Source organism: Magnolia sinica, chromosome 3 (assembly GCF_029962835.1).
Source record: "Magnolia sinica isolate HGM2019 chromosome 3, MsV1, whole genome shotgun sequence".
In the NCBI taxonomy this organism is placed as follows: Eukaryota; Viridiplantae; Streptophyta; class Magnoliopsida; order Magnoliales; family Magnoliaceae; genus Magnolia; species Magnolia sinica.
Window position 1 is genome coordinate 106,961,219 of NC_080575.1, and position 13,099 is coordinate 106,974,317.

Here is a 13,099-nt window from a genome sequence, read left to right on the forward strand (position 1 = left end):
GCGGTAACAAAAGTTAGAATTAGAATACATGCCGATGATGCATCGCACTATGGTACTTACCATTTTTATCCTTTCAATCAGGGTTCACATCCAACGATCCAAACCATTTACATGATAGCATCAATTTGTATATTGCGTAGTAATCAAATTATCTCAATCTTTGATAATATGGTTCTTTTACTATCACTACAAACGGTAATCATAACTTTCATATGATCAAAGAGTTTTCTTATAAATCCTAAAATTTCTTTTTTGGGAGATTCCCATCCAAAGTGAGCCGTATCACTTGAACGGTCTGGTTCATTGAAACGAACACAGATCCTATTAATAATTTCACGATGCATCTTATCTTATTTCGTTGAGGTGTATTGTAACAAATTTCAAAAGATAATGACAAGCAAGAAGCAGGAAGCTGGCCATGGATTACCGGACGCACAATGTATGTTGGGATTCGCTCTTCGAAGAAGTCCTGATCGAAATCTTCTCCAAGCTTGATTTTCATTCGCTGATATCTGTTGCAAGCGTCTGCCATTCATGGCGCTGCGTGGCCCATTATCCAGAGTGCTGGGAGTATGTCCGCTTCTGTCATCATGAAAGATTCGTAAACTACCACATCAAAGAAACCGTAATATCAGATCTTCAATATGGGCTGTTCAGGGAGTCTGAATACATGATAAAGCATGTTGGAGCCGGAGCCAAGTCCATTTGGGTCCACCCCTTAGCTGACGACACAATGGTCCAGAGGATCGCTGACAGGTTTGGATTTTTTAGATTGACTCATATTACCCAGTGTTTTGGGGTGAATTTGGATGTCTGATATTGGTTGTTGAACCAATGTAATTCCACCATTGATAGCAATAGAGATTGTTTCAACCTTCATCTTCTACAAGAAACGAAATCTGTCGTTAGGAATGGTGGAATTTCTTTGGTTCATCAACTTCATCAAAGGAAATTAATTCAAAGTCCTACAATTTCAATTCATTAACTTGCATCATGTTGGATCCAATTGCAGGAGTCCATCAATTGAGTCAATCTCCCTTCGAAATTATTATCGAATCTCAACATCCGCTCTTATCAATCTAATCCAAGCTTGCAAGCTCTTGAAGTTCATCGACATTACGTTCTGCTCTTCTATTTCCGTTTCCGCATCATTGATTGAAGAAATTGGTCTATCTTGCCCAGGTCTGGTGGGGATCAATTTTGGCAATATAAACATGACGGAAGAAATAGCAACAGCAATAGGGAAATTCATGCCGAAACTCAATTGGCTCAACCTCAACGGTGCTAATATATCTTGTGAAGATCTTTGTATGATCCTAGACTCTTGTACTGAGCTAGACTACGTTAGTGTCAAATCTTGCCATCGACTGATCATGAAGGAAGAACTCAAGAACAGAGCCACCAGAATTGCAGAGTTCTACTACTCCCATGCTCTTCAATTCCAATCAGTGCCCATGCCTATGCCGGCAATCTGCTGGCCTAGCCAATCAGTGCCCATTGCTATGCCGGCAATCGGCTGGCCTAGCCAATCAATGCCCATGCCTATGCCAGCAATTGGCTGGCCTAGCCAATCAATGCCCCATTACTATGCTGGCAATCGGCTGGGCTAGCTAATCGTATGCCGGGCTTCAACAACTTGGCACTCGAAAAGCCTCTGTCTGACCGGTCCCCTTACACCTTCACATTTTTTAACCTATTCTCTCTCTCTCTCTCTCTCTCTCTCTCTCTCTCTCTCTCTCTCTCTCTCTTAAACTTTTTTCGTCTTTTTTACTTTTATTTCAGAGTTGTTCACATATGTGGTTAAGATCATTTATAATAAAATAGGCCCAACCAACAAAGGTAGCCTTTGAAATATACACTGCACTTGGTGAACATACTTGTTAAATCAACTAGATGGACTTCTTGATGCTGTGCCATGGGTAAAAAACAACCCACATCAACAGCTCACAAGGACCAAAGCACTTGTATTCTTGTTTTCGGATAGGATTGTCTACTAGGGGTGATCCTTGAAACAAACAATCCTTGTGGGGCACAACTGATGAATGGTTTCAATCTAATTCATACAACACAGTTTCCTATGGTAGTGATTCGATCAGGTTTGAATTTTTGGATCTAAGCCTAATATTGAAAAGTGAATATATGGACCGTTGGATGACACTACTACATCAGGGTGAGCCCCAAATTGCCAAATTCCTCATGGATAGAATTTATCTACAAATCGGCACTCACTCTTTACACATAGTATAGATCAAGGGCCCAGCATATATCTTCCTTAATAGGTGGGTCGTGGCCAAAAAATATCCTTGACAGAACAATTCTAAATTCTCAATTTGTAGCCTTCAAATAAACCATCTAGAAGATAAACAAATCAATGGTTCACAATTCCAATGATCAAACTGTTGCTGCGATCATTTCCCATTCTAGGTGCTTATCTCTCAACAAGCATTCATTAATAGAGGACCACCAAAGCAACATCTCAATTATTGCAAGAGTTGTAAGTAAGATCTTTTATACACATAGCCTAATATAATTGGCTACATTTACGTGAAAAATAAAAAAGATTTTCATGATTGACTATCCAAAACCCTCTCAATGAAAAATATATATAACGCATGGCCACTACCTTACATAAGCCTATAAAAGCAACATCTTATCACAATGCATAATATCATGCATAATCATTGCCTTCCAAAACTCATAAAAGAAGCATTGAAAGAAGAGCTCTAGGCATTCACCAACTTACATTGCACAACATTGTTTACATAAGCTTCTTCACTTAGATATTTTACTTCGGTCCAACCACACAGCACAAGTCCAGAATCTTTTGTTTAGATTAGATCCACTAATGTCTAACACCATTGTTGTATGCACTTAAGAGTAGATAAAATATCCACAATCTTCATTAATGGATCCCACTGATCAAGTCATACAAGTCACGGCCTGCTACTTTATCCATACAATCAATCATAGGTTTAAAATAAAATAAAATCAAATAAAATAAAATAAAATAAAAATAAAAATTATTCTCTACTTAATTTAATTTATTCTCACTAATTGTACTATTCTTACATCAAAGTAATAAAATTAGCAATCCAATCTTAGTTTTAATCTTATTAGTCTATTATTACAATATTGAGAAACTTGAAAACTGTGATCATTGTTGAAAGGAAAGTTATCAGCCTAATATAAAATAATTCTAGGGAAGGAGTAATCTGACTAGTTTGGCACATGGGATCGCAAGCGTTAAATTGACTAAGTTAAGTATGAGTCTAACATGTCTAATGGTAATCTTAACTATATATATTTGACCAATTACAAGCCGCTCTTTTACATCTATAACCTTGTATTTGATTGAACAACAACAACCTAAAGTCAAACAGAACAACAATCCCAATCAAAAGGCCCATTTTCCTCATGTATATTCTGAGTAAGAAATTATAAGCAAAATTTGTGCAGCCATGCAACCAAAGAAATCAAATTTGGTTAAGTGCCATTTTTAGCATACATGGAAGATAAGTTGCAAATATAATTGGCCCCACAATGTGGATGCCCTGTCACGGGTTCATGTCATGGGCCACGGTGTGGCTTGGTTTAATTGCTAGACAGAGCACATACATTAGGGCCACTTGATGAATAGCATCGCAATGTTCTACACATGATGGCACATGTGAAAACGTGTAAGGACCAGCTATACTCATGTTCCTAGTTGCAAGGGACATTTGGATTGTCCAAGGAATCCACCATGGCTGCCCATTATGTGTAAGAAACATTTTTAGGATGCTGATATAATCACACACATTTGACTATATTAATCATCTTATAGAAAGCTAATAAAATGTGTGGTCAAGATCCTCTACGATCAAATAGGCCTAATCAACAATTTAGCCAAGTCCAATCGTGTCTTGTTTATGAAAGGTCTGGATAGATGAGTCCACAAGATCTAACAGTATCTACATTTGATTTTAACCAAAGATTGATAGACTCCATCCAGCAGTTGGCTAACTACAATGAGAGGATAAAAGATCTGATCACCTCTCGTACTCTACAGTGAGAATAAGTCTCAAATATGCCCACCATAAGTGGTTGCCATGAGTAAACCCCCAACAAGCCAATATCCAATAGCTTATGAATTACACTTGTCAAATAATCCTAACCATCTCACTATCACTCAGGAAAATCTAGATATAAATATAAAAGTGGTGGACCTATGGATACATTGGACCTGTCCTGTGAAATATTTATTGCACTTAATATAAAAGAGCTGATTTTTTCAGATTTGTTTTGATTGATTAGGCTTTTGGGCTATAATTTGCCGTCCTGGGACACAAAAACGCAAGAGTACATTCGAGCATGACCCAAACTGAGTTTGACTCGAAACACTGCCATTGTGTCCAAAAACTCATATTTGGGGTTATAAATAAATAAATAAACAAAATAAAAATAAAAATCTAACCCTTTCATTTGGTCAATCCATATAATTTGATGGTCCATTCTCGAATATCTACACTATCAGATTACCGTAGCAATCCAATTGGTAGTGTGAAAATTCTCTGTTACAGCCCATCTTGGACATCTAATAGTGGAAAGGACGGCAGACTCAAGCAAATCGTCAAAATCCTCCAATGGAGGAAGCCGATTCCCTTATGGCAGTGGGGGCCACTGTGATTTGTGTTATATCAATTCCGTCCATCCGTTTTGGTAGATCATTCTAGGTCATGAGCCTAAAAATGAAGCAGACCCAAAGCTCAAGTGGACTACACCAGACGAAACAGTGGTGATTGAATGCAACAAACATTTTTAGGATACTAAGAAAAAATCTCATTTGAGGATGGTAGTTGTCTTACGAAAAGCCAATAAAACAGAAATCGGATTGCGTACTGCGCTCCTATCGTACTGAGTAAACTCAGTTGGGCCCACCGAGAAGGCATGTGGTTTATCCCCGCCGTCCATTCGTTTTTCCAGATCATTTAATGGGTTCAACTCAAAATTGATGCATACAGAAAGCTCAAGTCGGCCGTACCACTGGAAAAAGTAAAAGTATTGATTTCATCCGTTGAAAAATTTCTAAAGCCCCCAGTGATGTTTATTTGTCATCCAACCTGTTCATAAGATCAGAAGGACATAGATGAAGGGAAATCACAAATATAAGCTTGATCTAAAACCTCTGTTGTCCCCAAGAATTTTTCAACGGTAAATGTTCAATTCACACAGTTTCCAGTGGCGTGGTCCATTTGGGGATTTTATATACTCTATTTTTGACATAAAGCCATAAAATCATGTGTTAAAAGAGGTGAACGGAGTGGATACAATGCATAAATGACACGGGGGCCCATGGAGTTTACTCAGTACGCTCTGAGTTACTCACTACGCCCTGAGTATGCTCTTATCGGACTGCGTACTGAGTTACTCAGTACGCTCTGAGTATGCTCTTATCGTACTGAGTAACTCAGTTGGGCCCACCTTCAATGTATGTAGTCTATCTACGCCATCCATCCACTTTTTCATCTAATATAAGGCGTGGATTTCAAAATTGAAGCATATCTAAAGATCAAGTGTATCTTAGCACAGGAAACAGTGTAGATAATGATTTCCACCGTTGAAACCTTTCTAGGCCCCACAGTGATGTTTATTTGTCATCCAACCTGTTCATAAGATCGTAAATGCATGGATGAAGGGAAAAATAAAATACAAGCTTGATCCAAAACTTCTGTGGCCCCCAAGAATTTTTCAATGGTAGACATTCAATTCAACTCTTTCTTGTGGTGTGGTCCATTTGAACATTTTATATGCTCCATTTTTTGTCTCAAGACTTAAAATTATCTGTTAAAATGGATGGAAGGAAAGGATAAAGTACATAAATCATGGTGGACCTCACAGAGTTTACTCTCTACGCGAAAGCCTAGTTAGTTACTCGCTACGCAATCCACTTCCGTGGTCAAGATCATTTATGACAAAAGAGGCTAACCCAAATGTCCAGCCTAGTCTTGGTCGTAGAAGGCTTGGATGAGTGAGCCCCATAATCCACCGATATCTAAATAATTTTAGGAAACTTCACACAAAGCTTTAGTGTAATGCACCTAATTACTATATGAGAGAGGAAAGGATCTAATCATCCTTTGATTTTATAATTATGATGCCCCTCAACATGATTAACGGTTTAGATCAACTAAAGGCGACTTTCCTGGATGGAGGGTATAGATGCCTACATTTATAAGGAAAAGGAATGGTAAGAGTTGGCGAGAGAGTTTGGATACAGTCATACGGACGCTTATTAGATTCATGAAAAGCATGAGAAGGAAAATTGTTTTTCTTGGAAATTTCTAAATATTTTTTAAAAAAAAAAGTGTGGAAAAAGAAATAATATTTTCCTTGATTATTTTTTGGTAAGATTTTCAAAACAAAATTCTTTTTCTCGAAAAGATTTAAAGTAGTCACGGCCATTTACTTGATTAGCATACGTGGCACATATGGTGCAGGTGGGATGTATAGAGATGAATAGTGACACATGTAACATACACGGCATATGTGAGCACTTGAAGCCGAATTGTGGCATGCGTGATACATGTGAAGTATTTAAAGTTGTATGGTGGCATAAGGGGTACATGGCATGCATTGGAACATTTGAAATGGACGCACCAAGGCTCTATGATAACACTTGTATGCATTGACACCATTGGCATATAGCAGATTTGGAGAATTGAAAATGGATAATGGCATGTGTGGCGCATTTGAGCATGTGGGGTGCTTCGCACATGTGGACCACAAGCTGAATGGTGATACATGTAGCACGATAGCATATGTGGGGTGCAAGAGAAGATGGATGATGACATATTAGCACATTGATGGCTCTTTACACATATGAATTATGAGATAAGCCGGACATGGCACGTGTAGGGCATGATTGAAGATGGACAATGTCTTATTTGACATGTTGCACATATGTGGCGGTTAAACATGAATAGTAATGTATATAAGCTTTAACTCTTGAGAAGTTCATTTTCCTTCAACAATAGGAAAATGTATTTCTTAAGAATGTAGGTAGGAAAATAAGTTTTTTTTTTTTTTTTTTTTTACAAAAATAAATAGTGAGAAATGACTAATGGAAAATGAGTTTAATGGAAAACACCATTTCATTTTTCATACTTTTCATAAATCCAAACAAACCAGATTTTTACTCCAAAATTCCTTCCAATGTTACCAAAAAAATACTTTAACATTGCATATTTAATTATTAAAACATTCGTCTCACCGTCTCCTTTTAAATGAGGATAAATATGCCATTTTAACTTCATTAATTGGTTCCATGTTTTCGGAAAACTAGCATTGGTGGAAATTTTACTCCAAAATTCCTTCTAATAATATATGATATTATGAGAAAATCTTAGACATTACTTTTTGGTAGGGGAAAGGAGGTAATTAAAACTCTTGTTTACACGTGTGAGAGAGAATCTATCAATAACCAGGAGAAGTGAATTGCATGTTGGCCAAGAAGCTACGTGGACCCTACCGTAATGTGTTTCCAAATTTCACACCAACCATCAGCTGTGTGACCCATTTTAAGTATAGGGTTCAAAGACCATCCCCATCCTTGATTCTAATGGGCCAAACGATTGAAAAAGATATCCAAGGCTCCTATCCTCCAAACTGTTTCCCTTGGTATGGCCCATCTGAAATACCGCGATTATATTGATTTTTGTGCCCTAGGACTATTTTTTCTACATGGCATTTAATGGTTCAAATGGACTTTAAATAATCATCACACTGGGCCCACAAAAATCAACGGTGGACATCCAAACTTTTTTCGTTTGGTGTGGTCTATCCAAATCACATGTAAGCCTGACTTCTCGACTGCATGCCTAATTAACATGGGACTACATCTGCTGATCGAAGTAGATTTCGTGTCCACATCAGCGTGGGCCTGCCAAAAATGTGTTGGGAGTCGTTCTTGCAATCGGCTGCTTGCTGCTGCAGCGGCACCAAACCTAGGGTGGGGTGATGTAAAACCTACGTGGATCCCACCATGATGTCTGTCTTTATCCATGCCGTCCATCCAATATTGTAGATCATTTTAAGGCATGAACCCAAAAATAAATTAGATCCAGATTTTAGGTGGACCACACCACAAGAAATGGTGATTGAATGCATATCATTGTGATGTAGAGCGGGTCGCGGACAGTTTCATGGCCAAGATGGATCAGAAAAGGCCCGGTCGACGACAGAAGTGATTCGGACCATCGAACCTTAGATCGGGCGTATCTTGCAATCCGAAATGAGTTATCTGACGTAAAATATATGATTTTGAAGTAGAACGAGCTACTTTAGCCAACCAACCCTGCTATGCTGGGTTGCGCAGCCCGGAATTGCGAAAAATCCCTTGATCGATGGTCGTTTCTATGTTTTAATTTCGTTTTTACTATAAATAGTAAGTTTTAGTTTGATTATAACTCTTCATCCGTCGGGCTTTAGGAGTTACGCCCAACGTGAAAAGAGCTTAGAATAATTAGGAGAACGGTTTGGTGAAGCCAAATAGGACACTTACTATTTTTGGCCGAAAACCTTACGCACTAGTAGACATCACGACCGTCTATAAATAGTAAGTTTACTATTTATAGTAAGTCGCGGATTCTATGAGTTTGAGTTGCAGTTTGATTCTAATTTCTTTCCCATTGCTTGGTACCCTTATTTAAAGGGTTGTGAACTCGTTTTTAATGATGCATCAATCAATTTCGAATTTATTAGAATTTATTTCTATTTTCTGCTTTCTTTCCTCGTGGATTCGAGAAGTCTCTGTGAGGAGTCCAAAGAAGTTCTGTGGATTCGGAATAGTTATCCTCTTGAGCAAGACAGTACTCGACCTCACGTCTTCCCCTGCGTCACATTGAAAACTTCTTAGGGCCTTGTAATATTTATTTGCTATCCATACCATTGACTAGGTCACGCAGACCTAGATGAAGGGAAAACATAAATATCATCTTGATTCAGAAATTTTGTAACCCGAAGAAGTTTTTAATTGTGGGTGTGCAATTACGACTATTTCTTATGGTGTCGCATGTATAATCCACTTGAGATTTAGATCTACCTCATTATTAGAGGTGTACACAAGTCGAGTTAGCTCGTTAGCTTGCTCGGAAAAATTCGACTCGATTCAAATCGAAACTGTGTTTTGAGCCGAGTGGAGTCAGTTTTATTGAGCTCGAAACTTTTCGAGTCGCGTCCAAGCTGGACCTAGCTCGACTCATTTCAGCTCGAATTGGTTTGGATCATTTTTGAGTGTATATATATATATATATATATATATATATATGGATGTCCAAAATAATTTTAAAAAAAACCTAACCCCACAGTGCCCACTCTCGTCTCAGCTGTTCGCCCACCTTAAAACCCTAACCTTAGCTCGAACTCAACTCTCTCCAGCTTGCGAACGGCGACCGACGACTAATACCATTCTCCTCTCCTCTATTTTTAAAAGGGCGAGCTCCAAGTCCTAGAAGGGGGGTGAATAAAACTATGCCAACTAAAAATAAAATGCAAAAAGATAACATAGATAGCAGAAATATAAAGCAACCTCAAATGCACAAGTATCAAGAGGTTGATACAAACGTTGTTCTAAGGACAACCTTACATAAAAAACCAATGACTTATTCTAAAACAACTTAATTTCTAGAACGTCAGTTAGTATCAAAAACTCAAACCGATACAGAGGCAAAAGAAATAAACCTAGCTATTACAACATTCACCACAAAAGCATAAAATATATTACAGTATTCACACACATAATCAAATACAATTATCCACCAAAACTCCAAGAATTATAGTGGTTCGTGTGTGTACACCAACTGTTTGGAAATAGCCACACAACTACTCCACTCCTAATATCCACACCCACGGGATATTGGCTTTCACTAAGAAAGGTTTTCCAAGGATCACTTTAAAACCTTTACAGATGTGTTTTTTAATGGGCTTACAAAATAAAAAACTCCACACTAAGATTTTTCTGGCTGATCTCAGTCAAAACCACAAATAGAGATTTTCCTGACTGAATCTCACAAACCAAAAATATAGAAAATTGAAATATAATACTTATCTGAAGAATGTTCTTCGATGTAGCCGATAGAACTGCTTCTTTGTAAATGATAATGTTCAATGTTCAATTTCACAGAAGAATAGGTTCTAGGTCTAGGTGAATTTTAAATTAAATTTAACCTTAGGCTACTTGGATTCAATTTCTTAGATCTCACAAAGGGTTAAATCAAAATTCACTTTTTAAATTAAATAAAATGGAATCAAGAGATCAAGAAATTAAATAACCAAAAATCTATTAAAATCAAATTTTAAATACCTCACAATAGCTTCATAATAGTGGGGATTTATCTCTCAAAGTGGTGACTTGAATTGGCTTGGAATGAATGAAAAATTCTGAGAAATGTCCACTATTTATATGCAGCAAATCGGTTCACTCGACTAGTCCCAGGTTCGGCTCAACTGGTCCTAGTCGAACGAAAATTTCAAATTTTCTGGCGCGATCAGATAAAACAGACCCTCGACTAATCAAGTTGCTTGCTCAACTGGTCAAGTGGCCAACTCGACTAGTCAAGTGAATAAAAATTGTGTTACTGGACTTTAAGTCGAGTCCTGCTCGACTGGTCGAACCAGACTCCACGACCGATCGAGCAGGGCACTCGATTGGTCAAAGAACAAATAACCTTATCCGATTTTTTTAGTAAAATCCTGGACTAGTCGAGCTAGTGTCTGGACTAATCGAACCAAAATTAGGACTAATCGAAGCAAAGCCTATATTAAGTACGATAATCCAAATTAAACACGTAATGTTAATGGCCTAATCCTAAGGTCTTTCTAGGGTCATGTATACCTTAAATGTGAGTATTGAAATTGAACCATCGGTCGCTTCGGTAGATAGGACACTGTGAAGCACATGAAGCTTGATTTTGAATTCTTGAACTTGTCTTGAACTTGTGTCTTGAGACTTGAGCAAATGTACTTGAGCTCGTTCTTGTAACTAGAGCTTGAAATAGTATACTTGAGCTTGAATTTGAGACTTGATCTTAAGCTTTAACATAAGCTTGAACTTTAAGCTTGAAGATTGAAGTAATGATGTTCTTGAGCTTGAGTACATCGACTTGATGATCTTCAACTTGTTGTTGTAGTTGAACATGCTTACTTGTAGTACATATAACGTCAATGTAGATAACAAAACGCTCATCTTTGAATGAAGGTGAACTTTCCATCAATTTGAACTTGAATGTGAACTTTCCATATATCAAAACAAGTCAATCATACTGAAGTGTTTTGCCACAACAAAATTTGACAACTTAGGGTGTTAGATTTACAACTTAACACTTACATATTTCTCGTCGTTCTCTAGCGCCCGACCGGTGACTACTCTCACTCTTCTCCTCTCTCTCCATTTTCCAACGTCTATCCGGACGACTGACAACTGAAAAGTGAGTCTCTTTCCCCTCTCTCTCTCTCTCTCTCTCTCTCTCTCTCTCTCTCTCTCTCTCTCTCTCTCCATTTTTCCAGCGTCTGTTTGCCCGAGGTGTGGCGAGTGATGAGTGGCAAGCAGTGTTCGTCCGATTAGCAGACCCCACCCGACTACCAGCCAAGTGGCTATGGCCCAATTAGACGATCAGACGACTCAGACCACTCGAACTCGAAACTCGACTCAAAAATTCGAACTCAAACTTGGCTCGAACTAGACCAAGCTGCTAATCGAGCCGAGCTACAATCCAAGCGCGATGACCGAGCCAAGCTCGAGCTCAAGCTAAGGACTCTAGCTGACTGAGTCGAGCCAAGCTGGGCAAAGCTCGGCTCGGATCGACTCGTATACACCTCTACTCATTATTAAACTCATGTATTAAAATGATTTAAAAAGTTGAACAGCCGCGTGGATAAACACATACATCATACATCATGGTGACGTATATGGAAGTTTTACACGTGTATATAAAATAAAATAAATAATAATAATAATATAAGATGATCAAACAAAACACATGAGAGATGATTGCTTACCATTCATTTTTTATAAGGGTTATTGTGATGATTATGTGAAGACACCGCACCAAAATTTAGTCCTGAGCACAAAAATAAGGCCAATCCCTGATTTAAGTGGGCCATATAGAGGGAAATAGTTTGAAAAGTATGTATCGCCATATGCATCTTTTGTAATCATTGTTAACATTTCGCTTAAAATTTAGTCATGCAAATGGCAGTCGGTGTGGATTTCAAAAGCATATCAAAGTGAGGTTCACATAGCTTTGTAGCCTGACAAATGCAATTGGATTGCGTAGGGTGGGAGCCCTTGTCGATCGGTCGATCGTTATTCTAGAGTAAATTACTTAGACGAATTTTCGGGTAAAAATCTCTAAATTTTGAATGGTATCCCTTGTGTCCTTACTCTTACTCCGGAGGTAGACTCTCTGGAGGTGTAAAAATATATATATAATAATAAATAAATAAATCGTATCCCCGTCACCTTCGAAATCCGTGCTTAATACCAAATCTCTCTTGCTTTAATTTAAATTTGATTTAAAAATAAAAAATTTAATGAAAAAAAAATAAAATTCTAAGAAAAGAACTGCAAAGGATTCCGTGGTACCCACCCACAAGTAGCCCCAAGTAGGAGGGACGAGCCTATGTCTAAAAGCCCGTGAATCACACTTGTAGATAATCCTAACCATCCCACTATGGCTTGAAAAATATATAAATATAAAAGAGTAGGTCAACCAATGGGTACATTAGACCATTCAATTTGATGGAATTCCAGACCATTGCCTATGAAATATATGCTGCATTTAACGTATTAATCAACTAGATGGAGGAGCTTTTGATGCTGGACCGTGATCCATAACTTCTGTCACCCCAAAGAATTTTCAACGGCAGACACTGTTTCCTGTGACGTGGTCCATTTGGGATTTGGATATGCTTTATTTTTGGGATCAACCCCTAACATTATCTGGTAAAATGGATTGACAGAGTAGATAAAACACATATATTACGGTGGCCCCCACAGAGTTTACTCAGTCACGCAAGCAAATCCCTAGTCGGCATTTGAAAGCACGTGTGCGGCGCATAATCC

General features: G+C 38.1%; 1 protein-coding gene across 1 annotated transcript; it reads left to right on the top strand.

Annotated features, from left to right (window-relative positions):
* The first annotated feature begins 418 nt into the window (after positions 1–418).
* Positions 419–1,610, top strand: LOC131239049 (F-box protein FBW2-like). The gene is made up of 2 exons (XM_058236611.1): positions 419–756; positions 1,013–1,610. The coding sequence occupies exons 1-2, from the start codon at positions 419–421 to the stop codon at positions 1,608–1,610; spliced, it is 936 nt and encodes a 311-aa protein (XP_058092594.1).
* Positions 1,611–13,099: the final 11,489 nt, after the last annotated feature.